Here is a 14,653-nt window from a genome sequence, read left to right as displayed (position 1 = left end):
GCTAATAGTGTCCCCTTTCTACTCATATATTCTCAACAGTTGGTGTGTAGCAGAGAGTATAGAGAGGATGCTTTGTAACCTTTTGCTCATGAGTTCAAATCCCCATTCAGCCTATTGTAGTTGGCCCAACATGAAGTAGTTGTGCTCTCTTGTTGTCCAACTCTTGACCTTCTACAATGTAAATTGTTATAATATTTTGCCATTTTGCGGAGGAACCCGCAACGCTGCTTGCAGCTATACTGCCGTGCAAAGGCAAAAGACTGTAACTTCAATTTTGTCGAAAATGATTTTTTTTCATTTTCGGAACAGTTAAGGTCTGCTTTATCATGTGGCCAAATATCTTAAATTAACTTGTCTGTTTTTCAGAGAAAAACCTTTTCTAAGGTCTTAACCGTAACTTCCAAAAGCCTGCTTTGGCATTAGAAAGACAATGCAGAATGCCCCTCCGTGAGTCACCACCTTACCGCGGTGGAGGGGTTTGCGTGTCCTAGTGATCCTGGAAGCTATGTTGTCGGGGGCTTTATGCCCCTGGTAGGGTCTCCCAAGGCAAACAGGTTCCAGGTGAAAGACCAGACAAAGCGTGGCTCAAAAAACCAACCATGAAGAAACACAACAATGGTTCCCAGTTGCCCCTGCCCGGAAGCGGGTCACCGGGCCCCCCCCCTGGAGCCAGGCCCGGGGGTGGGGCTCGATGGCGAGCGCCTGGTGGCCGGGCCTTTTCCCATGGGGCCCGGTCGGGCACAGCCCGAAGAGACAACGTGGGACCCTCTTCCAGTGGGCTCACCATCCGCAGGAGGGGTCATGGGGGTCGGGTGCAGTGTGAGACGGGCGGCGGCCGAAGGCGGGGGCCTTGGCGGTCTGATCCTCGGCTGCAGAAGCTAGCTTTAGGGACGTGGAACGTCACCTCGCTGGCGGGAAAGGAGCCTGAGCTGGTGCGCGAGGTAGAGAGTTTCCGGCTAGATATAGTCGGCCTCGCCTCGACGCACAGCACGGGCTCCGGAACCAGTCTCCTTGAGAGGGGCTGGACTCTCTTCCACTCTGGAGTTGCCCTTGGTGAGAGGCGTCGAGCTGGGGTGGGAATACTTGTTTCCCCTCGGTTCGGTGCCTGTACATTGGGGTTCACCCCGGTGGATGAGAGGGTAGCCTCCCTCCGCCTTCGGGTGGGGGGACGGGTCCTCACTGTCGTTTGTGCTTATGCACCAAACGGCAGCTCAGAGTACCCACCCTTTTTGGAGTCTCTGGAGGGGGTGCTGGAAAGCGCTCCTCCCGGGGATTCCCTCGTCCTCCTGGGGGACTTCAATGCTCATGTGGGCAATGACAGTGAGACCTGGAGGGGCGTGATTGGGAGGAACGGCCCCCCCGATCTGAACCCGAGTGGTGTTCTGTTGTTGGACTTCTGTGCTAAACACGGCTTGTCCATAACGAACACCATGTTCAAGCATAAGGGTGTCCATATGTGCACCTGGCACCAGGACACCCGAGGTCTCAGTTCGATGATCGACTTCGTAGTCGTGTCGTCGGACTTGAGGCCGCATGTCTTGGACACTCGGGTGAGGAGAGGGGCGGAGCTGTCAACTGATCACCACCTGGTGGTGAGTTGGCTCCGATGGTGGGGGAGGACGCCGGTCAGGCCTGGCAGGCCCAAACGTAATGTGAGGGTCTGCTGGGAACGGCTGGCGGAACCCTCTGTCAGAAGGAGCTTCAACTCCCACCTCCGGGAGAGCTTCGATCATGTCTCGGGGGGGGCCGGGGACATTGAGTCCAAATGGGCCATGTTCCGGGCCTCCATTGTTGAAGCGGCTGACCGGAGCTGCGGCCGCAAGGCGGTCGGTGCATGTCGCGGCGGTAACCCTCGGACCCGGTGGTGGACTCCGGAGGTGAGGGATGCCGTCAAGCTGAAGAAGGAGGCCTATCGGGCTTTATTGGCTGGTAGGACTCCTGAGGCAGCTGATGTGTACCGGCAGGCCAAGCGGAACGCGGCTCTGGCGGTCGCGGATGCAAAAACCCGGGCATGGGAGGAGTTCGGCGAGGCCATGGAGAATGACTTCCGAACGGCTTCAAAAAGGTTCTGGACCACCATCCGGCGACTCAGGAGGGGGAAGCAGTGCTCTGTCAACACTGTATACGGTGGGGACGGTGCGCTGCTGACTTTGACGGGGGACGTCCTGGATCGGTGGAAGGAATACTTTGAAGACCTCCTTAATTCCACCAACACGTTTTCCGACGTGGAGGCAGAGTCTGGGGACATCGGGGGGGGCCCTCCGATCTCTGGGGCCGAGGTCGCCGAGGTGGTTGAAAAGCTCCGCGGTGGCAGGGCCCCTGGGGTGGACGAGGTCCGCCCGGAGTTCCTTAAGGCTCTGGATGTTGTAGGGCTGTCTTGGTTGACACGACTCTGCAACATCGCGTGGACATCGGGGACAGTGCCTCTGGACTGGCAGACCGGGGTGGTGGTTCCCCTCTTTAAAAAGGGGGACCGGAGGGTGTGCTCCAACTTTAGGGGGATCACACTCCTCAGCCTCCCTGGGAAAGTCTATTCGGGGGTCCTGGAGAGGAGGGTCCGCCGGATTGTCGAACCTCGGATTCAGGAGGAGCAATGTGGTTTTCGTCCTGGCCGTGGAACAGTGGACCAGCTCTATACCCTCCGCGGAGTCCTGGAGGGTACATGGGAGTTCGCCCAACCAGTCTACACATGTTTTGTGGATTTGGAAAAGGCGTTCGACCGTGTCCCTCGGGGGCTCATGTGGGGGGTGCTCCGAGAGTACGGGGTACCGGATTCCCTGATCGGGGCTGTCCGGTCCCTGTACGACCGGTGCCAGAGTTTGGTCCGCATTGCCGGTAGTAAGTCGAACTTGTTTCCGGTGAGGGTTGGACTCCGCCAGGGCTGCCCTATGTCACCGATTCTGTTCATTACCTATATGGACAGGATTTCTAGGCGCAGCCAGGGTGTTGAGGGGGTCCGGTTTGGTGACCTCAGGATCGGGTCGCTGCTTTTTGCAGATGATGTGGTCCTGTTGGCTTCATCGGGCCGTGACCTTCAGCTCTCACTGGAGCGGTTCGCAACCGAATGTGAAGCGGCTGGGATGCGAATCAGCACCTCCAAATCTGAGGCCATGGTTATCGACCGGAAAAGGGTGGAGTGCCATCTCCGGGTCGGGGAGGAGATCCTGAACCAAGTGGAGGAGTTCAAGTATCTCGGGGTCTTGTTCACGAGTGAGGGAAGAATGGAGCGCGAGGTCGACAGGCGGATCGGTGCGGCGTCCGCAGTGATGCGGGCTCTGCATCGGTCCGTCGTGGTGAAGAAGGAGCTGAGTCGAAAGGCGAAGCTCTCTATTTACCAGTCGATCTACGTTCCTACCCTCACCTATGGTCACGAACTATGGGTAGTGACCGAAAGAACGAGATCGCGAATACAAGCGGCCGAAATGAGCTTTCTCCGCAGGGTGTCCGGGCTCTCCCTTAGAGATAGGGTGAGAAGCTCGGTCATCCGGGAGGGGCTCAGAGTAGAACCGCTGCTCCTCCGCGTCGAGAGGAGCCAGCTGAGGTGGCTCGGGCATCTGATTAGGATGCCTCCTGGACGCCTCCCTGGTGAGGTGTTCCGGGCACGTCCCACTGGGAAGAGGCCCCGGGGAAGACCCAGGACACGCTGGAGGGACTATGTCACTCGGCTGGCCTGGGAACGCCTCGGGGTCCCCCAGGAAGAGGTGGTGGAAGTGGCCGGGGAGAGGGAAGCCTGGGCCTCCCTGCTTAGGTCGTTGCCCCCGCGACCCGATCCCCGGACAAGCGGAAGATGACGAGACGAGACGAGACGAGATGCAGAATGCCGTAACATCAGATAAGGTCCTTTGCCTTTGTTTTGCGGCACTCCAAAACGTTCAAATGGAGTTACGCGGTTCACTTTAACTGATACGTAACCTAGCAACAACAAACACATCTAGCATTAGCCAAGCCTACTTGCAGGCATTCAACACAGAACATCACAAAAATTAGTCATTTGTAAGTATCCTACCCTGGCAGTTCAATCAAAAACACTCTTGTCTTGTGAGTCTTGTGACAGGTATCCACATGTATGTTACATTGGCTTATAATATACAGAGTTTATATCGTGATGAGCAACTAAGTGAGCAAAGAAACGGAAGTTACTGTATTTTGCCTTGGCATGACCACTTACTATAGACTATAGTATACGACTGAAACTAAATAGGGGTCAAAGGTGCAGTTTAAGATCAACATTTTTGAAAATTTCTAATTTAGATAATGTGTAATCACTAAAACATCAAACTGCTAGATTTCCAGTGTCCTACCTAAAATACATTTGGCACGACAACTACTTGAAAGTGCAAAAACGTTGAAGTCGTTTTTCTCAGTTCTACCCTTCGGCGAGTTACGGTCTTTTGCCTTTGTAGGGCAGTATATTTATCAATTGTAATAGGAACATACAACTCAGGGAGATACAGAATAATATCTGCATTGTATCAGCAATTAATGGAAAGTAAAGGGAATTCAACCCTATATGTCAAGCCGAAATGGGAAAAAGAGTTGGTATGAATATTTGTTCAAAATCTTGATAGCGGCCTGTAAAACCCGCTATCAACCCTAATCTACCCTGATTCTCCCATGTTACCCCGCTCCTCATCTCTCTCCACTGGCTACCCATCAACGCCCGTATCAGATTCAAGACCCTGGTACTGACCTTCCGAGCAGTAAACGGGACTGCACCCGACTACATAAAGTCTCTCCTGCAACCTTACACCCCCACCCGTCACCTACGGTTTTCTTCAGACAGCCGCCTGGTTGTCCCACTGCTCAAGACCGCACTGTCCCAATACAAGCTCTTCTCCTGCCTGGCCCCCCAATGGTGGAACCAGCTCCTCATGTACGTACATTCGCAAACGTAGCGCGAATTTGTTCGTATTTACAAAACATGCAAGTAATCGGGTAATCAGCGCCTTTCTCCGCCCACTACACCGCACATTGCGAGCATTTAAACACGCAATTGAATGGGCCTCCTTCTCTCTTTCTATCATGGATGTTTGTACATACCTCGCCATGCTTTTACGCGCAAATTGCGAAACAAATACGCCTGAAGTGGGCGCAAAAGCGTTAGTACATGAGGCCCTGACTGTCTCCCCACCTTCAAGAAAAGTGGGAGATGAGGAGCGGAGTAACGTGGGAGCATCTGGGTAGGTTGTAAACCACGCGTGCCACTGCGTTCTGAATCCTCTGAAGAGGGCGGGTTGCAGTAGTCCAACTTGGAGAGGACAAGTGCTTGGACAAGCAGCTGGGTGGAGTGCTCAGACAGGTATCTCCTGATCTTCTGGATGTTGTAGAAGGTGAATCTACCCGAACGGGAGACTGCAGCAATTGGGGCCGCGAGGGAGTGCTTGTCATCCATGGTAACCCCAAGGTTCCTGGCAGAGGATGAGGGGGTCACCGTCGCAGATCCCAGGGTGATTGACAGATCGTGGGAGATGGAGGGTTTGGCCGGGATGATGAGAAGTTCTGTTTTGGCAAGGTTCAGCAGGAGGTAGTGCTCGGTCATCCAGGTGGAGATATCTGCAAGGCAGGCCTCAACCTAGCTGAGATCCCCGGATCGGTCGGGGGGAACGACTGCGTTTCGTCAGCGTAGCAGTGGTAGGAGAAGCCATGGGAGGTGATGATTGGTCCAAGTGAGGTTGCGTACAGAGAGAAGAGGAGGGGTCCTAGGACGGAGCCCTGTGGGACACCAGTGGAGAGCTGGTGAGGGTCTGACAGTTTGGCTCCCCAGGAGACCTGGTAGGATCTTCCCGACAGGTAGGATGAGATCCACTGGAGTGCAGTGCCAGTGATGCCCATCTCAGAAAGTCTGGAGAGCAGGATCTGGTGGTTAACCGTATCGAACACTGCAGAAAGGTCCAGCAGAATGATGACGAATGACCTCGAAGCCACTCTGGCAGACTGGAGGGCAGTGGTGACTGAAAGGAGGGCAGTCTCTGTGGAGTGGCCGGTCTTGAAGCCTGATTGGTTGGGGTCAAGCAGGTTGTTCTGAGAGAGAAAGTTAGACAGTTGGTTAGATACAGCACGTTCAATTGTTTTAGAGAAGGGTAACAGTGATACCGGTCTGTAGTTCTGGAGGACGGCAGGGTTAAGGGAGGGTTTTTTTAGTAGAGGGGTAACTCTGGCCTGTTTGAAGGCAGAGGGGAAGGTGCCAGAGGGCACCTTTAGGACATGGAGAAGAAAAGTTGATGATGGAGGGGGAGATGGTTTGAAAAAGAGGGGAGGGGACAGGATCATGGGGACAGGAGGTGGGGTGATGAGAAAGAATGAGGTCAGAGAGCTCTGACTCGGACAGGGGAGAGAAAGAGTTTCGACATTTAATTGGGTCAGTCATGGAGGGTGAGGGGGTAGGAAAGGTGGCTTTAGGGAACCGACTGCTAATGTCGGCGACTTTCTTCTCAAAGAAGGAGAAGTCATCTGCTGTCAGGGTTGAGGGAGGGGTTGGGGGAAGTTGGTTAAGAAGAGTGGAGAAGGTAGAGAAAAGTTTGTGGGGGTTTGAAGCAGAGTTAATTTTGTAAAGAAAGTAGAGGGTTTTCGCACCAGTTATGTGAGAAGAGAAGGATTTGAGGAGGGAGTGATACTTATTAAGGTCCAGACCGTCTTTGGACTTGCACCATCTCCTCTCAGCTGCTCGAAGGGTGGACCGTTGTTCACGAATAACATCCATGAGCCACGGGCAGGAGGGAGAAGATCGTGCAGGCCTGGTTGACAGGGGACAGAGAGAGTCAAGTGATGCAGTTAAAGTGGTTAACAGGATGTCGGTGGCATTGTTAGTGGGGTGTGACGAGAACTTGTCAATGGGAGGGAGGATGTTACAATAGAGGAGTAATGGGAGGGGGATAGGGAGCGGATGTTGCGTCGGAAAGTTACGAGGGGAGGGGAGGTAGTAGGAGTTGGAGGGAGAGAATTGGTTAAAGTAGTGATCAGAAATATGCAGTGGGGTTACAGAGGTTAAGTCAGTGATACAGTTACGTGTCAGGATGAGGTCTAGCTGTTTGCCTGCCTCGCCGGTGTGCTCAACAGCGTCGGGTCAAAAGAGGTCAGGTGAGACAAGAAGTCGACAGCCTGCGTTCCTTGGAGGTGGATGTTGAAGTCCCCAAGGACTTTCAGGGGGGTTCCATCATCCGGGAGGACGCTGAGGAGCATGTCCAGCTCCTCCACAAAGTCGGCTAGCGCTCCTGGGGGGCGATAAAGAAAAATTAAGCATGTTTTGATAGGATCAGTTAGCATCACATAATGGTCTTCAAATGATTTGGCAGTAACAGAGAGTGGAAGTGTATTTAATATGTGGGGAAAGAAGCAAACCTGTCCCACCACCCGCCCAATTGAGCCGGGTGAGTGAGTGAAGGAGTGGTTGACGGAGAGCAGCTGGAGTTGCAGTGCTCTCTGGACGGATCCACATCTGTCAGCGCGAGGGCATGAAGAGAAGCATGAGATGCAAATGCCGGGATGAAGTCTGGCAGTTCCAGAGCCCTAAAGAAAGAGAAAGGGCAGGTGGTGAAGATCTGGATAGGTTTGAAGGTTAGAAGTTGACCGGATACAATTCTCATTTCACCTCCATTGTGAGCTATATATACAGTTCTCAAATTATCTCATCCCACAAAGCACCACAATCTGAGCCAGTTATTGTATTTCTTGCTCTAATTGTATTACTTGTATTGTAATAATAATAATAAATATAGCTGCATGCAGCGATGTGGGTTCCTCCGCAAAATGGCAAAATATTAAAAAAATTTACATTGTAGAAGGTCAAGAGATGGACAACAAGAGAGCAGAACTACTTCATGTAGGGCCAACTACAATAGGCTGAATGGGGATTTGAACTCATGAGCATAAGGTTACAAGCCAGCCTCTCTATCCTCTATGCTACACACCAACTGTTGAGAACATATGAGTTGAAAGGGCAGACTATTAGCTTTGGTCAGCTTTGGGACAAAGGTTAAGAAGTGGTTGACATTTCAAAGTGGAATTGCATGAAATTGCGCATGGTATTTCATAATGATGTCATCCTGTTTAACTAAACAGATATTCAAATTTAATACAGGCTAAAAGACTGCGGCTGGATTCAAACCTGTAACCTTATACTTTGCAGGTCACTGTCCCAGTCCATTGAGCTATTCTCAGTGTTGAATATTGTCATGTTCAGTTACTGTATAAAAAAGTAAGCTGTTTCATCTGTGGTAAGAGTTGTTAGATTCAGCCAAAGTTTAAACTACTCAAATTCAATCATATTTTGACATGCTGTAGCGTGGTTTGCACATTTAAGATTAGCAATACTTAGTTTATACTAAAGTATAGTAGTTCTTGGGGGCACCACCTCTGATTTGTGAAAGGAGCAGAGGAAACTTATTTAATAATATTGAATAATAGCACTCGTAATAATCAGTCTAGTAATTATGTAATTATAGTGAACACATACCAGATAAGTTATGGGTTAGTTGGGCTAAAGCAGTACAGTAGGCCTAAATTCTAATGAGAGCGCACTACACAATGGTTGCGTAGAGCGCATGTGGAGGGGGAGGGGAGAAGTTCAGGAAGAGGTAGAGAGGAAGAGGCTTCTATAGTAACAATGGACGATCAATGGAAACTGACCTAACAATGATTAATTTAAATCATTTGTAAAATACAATCAAACATCAACAATTCAATCACAACATGCCAATATGTCACAAGTAAGAAATATTGCAAATCGCATTTACTTTTGTCGGTTTGAAGAACGGATCCAATGGTTCGTTATGTCCAACGAATAGAAAACTGAATCTCTCGTCAAAGTTCCGGGCGCTCAGTGAATGTGCAGGTTAAGAGGAATAGTTTAGAGAGTGACGCATTCACATTCAGGTTTATGGCACAGCCCATAATCAACTCCTTGCGGACATTGATGTACAATTGCCGACTCTCACTTCCCATTAAACCACACAACATGCACTCTCAGAGTGACCAACAAGATTATTTTAACTAACAAACAACAATATTAAAAAACATCTAACTGAACGAACGCAACAACTGAAAACCCTTGCATAGCTGTTGTAATCAAACTATTTTCCACAAGTTTTGGTGTTTTTTGACATGCCACTATGCATGCTGGGCACCCAAGAAAGAGACACTGATGATCTTGCTGTGCTCCGACTGCGTGATATGACGAGATGCTAGTGACGCGCTCAGGTCTTGGAGTCGCCTGAAATGGAACGCGTCTTTCTGCCTTGAAGACCCCATGTATATATATGGCAAGATAACATCCAAGCTAACAATTTCTCCAAATCTGACTGCAGCTTTGTATACCATATGTACTGTGTTATGGTTGTTGAGTTAAACAACTTGCTTAATGAATTAAATGGCTGTTAAATGTCAAATCCAACTATACATTTATAAAAGAGAGTTCCAATCAAATCTGAATTATTTTTAAACCTAAAGGTTTAAAAGACAACCTTTGCCTAAACTGACATGCACCAACTCAGACAACTGAGTGTCAACATCTATTTACATCCACATTTAGTCTCTATTTTTTACTCTACACTAAAGGCATAACTATGTTTAACTTAATGTCTGCACCTCTCTGTCACCAACTGTCTCTGGAGTGGGGGGTGGGGGCTTCACAGGGTGTCTACAGGTGTAAACAAGTGAAATTTAAGACCTTTTAATAACACTTCCAATTGAAATTAAAGACCAAATGTACGATGGAAATACAAATTAAAAGTAGAAATATACAGTAATCTTCCCAAACACTGATGTCTGTTCAATATGAACAGTATGGTAAAATTACAACAATCGGTTGAGTTTAAGAACATTGACTAAATGTGTGTAGTGTGAAAGAATAACACAAAAATGTAATTGCTGTCCTAAATTATATTTTTTATTACACAATGGTGGAGAAGAAACTAGCAATTCCATGAATCCCATGGAAACAAAGGCAAATGTGTGAGATGTACTGATGTGGAGCACAAATCATCCAAGAAGCAGTACTTCTCTTGAAGTCAAAAGTCTATAACTTGAACTGGTGTCATTACTTAAGACACTAAAAGTCAGCAGCTTAGCATGCTGGGACATGGAAAGGATTAAACATTTAGACTTTCATCAAAGTAAAAAATGCTGGTTTGTCCTTTTTCATCAATGTCCTCAAAAAAGCAGTCTGCAGAGCTACTGTGTCTGTGGGGTGACTGTCTGTCTCTGGAGGGGCAAGCAGGGCCTGCAGGCAGGGGCAAGCAGGTTCTGCAGGGCCTGCAGGCAGGGGCAAGTACTATTAATACTCCAATTGATAATTATTAGTATAAGAGTATAGGGCTTCAGAATGTTTTGGCAGAAATTAAGGTTACAGCTTCAGTAACAAAAAAAGATTCAATGTGCGATGCATAATAGATTTTCATAGACATGAATAATTAGAATGAGATGGATCTAAAAAATGTAACCTGTAATGTACTTTAAAATTATTTTGACTGCTTTTGCTGTATAATAATAGAAAACGTACATCTTACTCCAGAAGAAATGTATGTCTGTTTCTAAGCATACTTCTTAAAAGTATATTAAAAGTAAACTATTTTCAAAGCATACTTAAAAGTACATCAAAATTGAACTATTTTCTAAGTATACTCCTTAAAACAATATCAAAAGTGAACTAAAAGTGTACTATCCATATTTTAGTATACTTATAGTATACTTTAATATACTTATTTTTTGTGAGGGTTTCGAGTTCGGTTTTCCGTCACTTCAAACTCACGATCTAAAGGTCTCAAAGTGCTCAAACCTTCACCACAATTCAACAGTAGTGTACTTTCACGAACCCAATCATTGATTCTAGGTTAAAATATGTAAAAATAGGACTTACCGAACGTGGCTGCCTCCAAACCGGCTATCAGGTGATTCCAGTTGAAAACAACAATGGCCGCCGAAAAATAATTAATATTCGTAAAGGTGAGCTGCGATTGGAAGCGAAATGAAACAGGAGCTAAAGACCAAGGGTGGGGGCTTGGTCAGCACACCATTTCCAGAAAGGATGTGTGTGCGTCTCGCCAATCTCGCGCATGTGTCAAGTAGGTTGACCACCTGTCCCTCTTTGCGCTGTAGAACACAACATTTTCAATATGCGACGTACGGAACAAGGGGTGAAAATGCTGTACGACACAACGCAAAGCGCTACAGGTGGTCACCCTAGTGTCAAGTAGCAGGATGAGCCTGTGAGGATTTGGAGCGCGCGCTGTGGAGCAATTCAATTGAATTCAATCATTATATTGACATACCAAGGTGAAATTGTTTATGGTACTTCAGAGTGATGTCGTCTTGAACCCTAATAGGTTTGAAAAACAATCAGTCGAAATTATATTAGATTTATTGACTCAAAGATATTGAGGCAATATGGACATTTACATAAATACACCCATTTCAGCCATTTTATATTGCATTTCTTATTCTATTTGACCATTTATAAAAACATGTAGTCTACACATCTGGAACAAATTTCAAGTCGATTGGATCTATGGTTCATGAGGAGAAGGGTTTTGAAAGTTGTACCAAATTTGGATAGTACAAGAAAATTCATAAGTCTGACAATATGGGTCCTTGAGGCTTTTTTGTTCCCCATGAGAAATAAGGCATGTATACCAATTTTCAGGCATTGGCCCATGTGCGCCAATAGGTGGCGCTATAAAACACACCCAAAGTCTACGTGATTTCCCCAGCACCCCATTATTCCAAAATGCCTGAAAATTGGTATACATGCCTTATTTCTCATGGGGAACAAAAAAGCCTCAAGAACCCATAAGGTCCGCCGTGATAAATTTTGCTGTACTGACCAAATTTGGTACAACCTTCAAATCTATGCTCTTCATGAAGCATAGATCCAATCGACTTGAAATGTGTTACAGATGCGTAGAATATGTCTTTACATAGGGTGCCATGGAATAAGAAATACAATACAAAATGGCTGAAAGAAGTGTATTTATGTAAATGTACAAATTGGCTCAAATTTTTTTTGTTAATAAATCAAATATAATTTTGACTGTTTTTCAAACCTAATAGGGTTCAAGACAACATCAATCTCTAGTACCATAAACAATTTCACCATGGTATGTCAATATATGATTGAATTCAATTGAATTGCTCCACAGTGCACGCGCTCCAAATTCTCACAGACTCATCCTGCCCCTTGACACTAGGGTGACCACCCGTCCCGCTTTGCGTTGTGGCTGACCAAGCCCCATTTCGCTTCCAATCGCAGCTCGCCGTTACGAATATAAAATTTTTTTGGGCGACCATTGTTGTTTTCAACTGGAATCACCTGAAAGCCGTGTCTGAGGCAGCCACGTTCGGTAAGTCCTATTATTACACATTTTAAGCTAGAATCAATGATTGGGTTCGTGAAAGTACACTACTCTTAAATTATTGTGAATGTTTGAGCACTTTGAGCCCTTTAGATCGTGATTTGAAGTGACGGAAAACCGAACTCGAAAAGTAGCTAGCCTTTTCCCTCTGTGTAATTACAGTACTGAATCATGTGGTTAGCATCTCGGTGAATTCATCAAAAAGCTAGAGGAGGGCAGCTTTTAGGAGAACAAGCGATTCCCCACAGACCTGTCGGCTCAGAATTTTGATTTGGCTCGTGAAAGTATTTTTAATAAGCCTATGCGCCAGGGAGACCGCATAGGCTAAGGCGGCAGCCATGTTTTGGTCGCGTCATGTTCATAAGTTCACCATTTTACAGTTCGGTCGACACCAAAAATGTCGAGGAGGGCAGCCTTCAGGAGATGTGGGAATTGTGCTTTTAGCCAGATGCTCCGATTATTTTTGTGATTTGTGGAAAGTGAGACTGCGTCCCGGGGGTACATTGTTTTGACTTAGCCTCAGTGACAGACTCGGCTCGCTCGCTCACTCACTCACTGGCAGTGTAAAAAATATCGTAATTCACTAAATTCTAGTCCTAAAACGTCAGGGAGGGCTGCTTTTTGTAGACACGAGTCTGCTGAAGATAGCCAGTATATAGGATCTTTCAAAACAAGCCTATTTCATTTGTCATTTTCCTGAGAAAGCGTTAGCCAGGCTAGTTTCACTCGGTCAGCGTATTTAAGTCTCTGACAGTCAGAATCACTGTTAACAGGCAAAGGGCGAGTTGTTGGTCTTTGGTCAGATGTGTATATTGACCAGTTTAGAGCTAAATACTCTTGCCAGAGCCTGGAATTGAGCCAAATGTTTGGAGTGACTTTACATGGCCAGGTCTCCATCAGTTCAACACATTTGGATTGCCATTGCATTTCACAGTCAAAACTGTAGTTTATGTCAAGTGTAGATGTAAAAAGCTTAATTTTTCACAACTGACATAGATCTTTTCTTCACTTGTACAGGCCTGGAGGGTCATGCAGAGGCCTGCTCAACAAAAAAAACAGAGTGAAACAGAGGATGCCCCGCAGCCTTCACCCCCACCAGTTTGCCTACAGAGCGAACAGATCCACAGGAGACGCAGTGGCGGCAGCACTCCATGCCGCTCTGTCACACCTGGGGCAGGGGAGCTATGTGCGAATGCTCTTTGTGGATTACAGCTCTGCATTCAACACCATCCTCCCACACAAGCTAGTGATTAAGCTGGGGGACCTCGGGCTCCCTTATACCACATGCAGGTGGATCAGCGGCTTCCTCTCTGGCCGCAGACAGTCAGAGTGGGCCATCACACATCCACAGCCCTTAGCCTCAGCACTGGCTCCCCCCGGGGCTGTGTGCTCAGTCCCCTGCTCTACTTCCTCTACACACACGACTGCACCCCTGTCCATCACAGTAACACCATTGTAAAGTTTGCAGATGACACCACAGTGGTGGGGTTTATCTCTGTGGGGGATGAGCCCGTCTACAGAGAAGAAGTGGAGCGGCTGTCGAATTGGAGCACGGCCAACAACCTTCTCCTTAACACTGCAAAGACAAAATAACTCTTAATAGACTACAGGAGAAAGAAGACCGAGATCACACCATTGACCATCAGCCGGATCAGTGTGGAGAGGGTGGCAGACTTTTGCTTCCTGGGGGTCCACATACAGGACAGCCTATCCTGGAGTGTGGACACCTCTGAGCTGCTGAAAAAGGCCCAACAGAGACTGTCCTTCCTGAGAATACTCAGGAATTGAGGAGTAACATCACACAAAGACTGCTGGTGTTCTTTTACCGAGCCTCCATTGAGAGTATACTCACATACTGCATAGGCATTTGGTATACCAGCTGTACAGTGGCTCAGAGGGAAATGCTCCAGAGGGTCATCAACACCGCTCAAAAGATTGTTGGCTGCCCTCTCCCCGCACTGGGAGACCTACACAGATCCCGTTGTCTCAAAAGAGCCCAGAACATCATAAAAGACACTTCACATCCTGGGCACTCCCTGTTTGAAATGTTGCCGTCAGGCAGACGGTACAGATCAATCAAGGCAAGGACAAACAGACTCAAACACAGTTTTAATCCAACTGCAATACCCACTGTCAATGCTGCCAAAAAATAATGTGCACAATTTCATGTTATGTTTTATGTGATGACTGTGGATGAATGACATGGGTGTGTTGATTATGGTACTGTCTCAGGTATATTTATTCTGATTTATTAGTTATTGTTGTTTATTTTAGTAATTTTAGTACTTTAGTAATTTGATCCTTTTATT

General features: G+C 47.4%; 1 protein-coding gene across 3 annotated transcripts in view; it reads right to left on the bottom strand.

Moving 5' to 3' along the window:
- Positions 1 to 3,322: 3,322 nt before the first annotated feature.
- Positions 3,323 to 14,653, bottom strand: part of LOC146235927 (putative RNA-directed DNA polymerase from transposon X-element) — a 29,137-nt gene continuing 17,806 nt past the window's right edge. The window contains exons 6-8 of one of the 3 annotated variants that reach the window (XM_084686287.1): positions 7,339 to 7,506; positions 6,631 to 7,211; positions 3,323 to 6,021 (exon numbers count right to left, since the gene is read on the bottom strand). In XM_084686287.1, the coding sequence (XP_084542413.1) occupies positions 5,536 to 6,021; positions 6,631 to 6,696 (552 nt within the window). In that variant the 5' untranslated portion in view covers positions 6,697 to 7,211; positions 7,339 to 7,506 and the 3' untranslated portion in view covers positions 3,323 to 5,535. Of the gene's footprint in view, positions 6,022 to 6,630; positions 7,212 to 7,338; positions 7,507 to 14,653 lie in introns of those variants that run through there. The other 2 variants (XM_084686288.1, XM_084686289.1) reach the window with 2 other exon arrangements.

The sequence above is a fragment of the Hypomesus nipponensis genome, chromosome 22 (genome assembly GCF_054491055.1).
Source record: "Hypomesus nipponensis isolate SF chromosome 22, ASM5449105v1, whole genome shotgun sequence".
Taxonomy (NCBI): domain Eukaryota; kingdom Metazoa; phylum Chordata; class Actinopteri; order Osmeriformes; family Osmeridae; genus Hypomesus; species Hypomesus nipponensis.
This window is presented reverse-complemented; position numbering and strand designations above follow the sequence as displayed.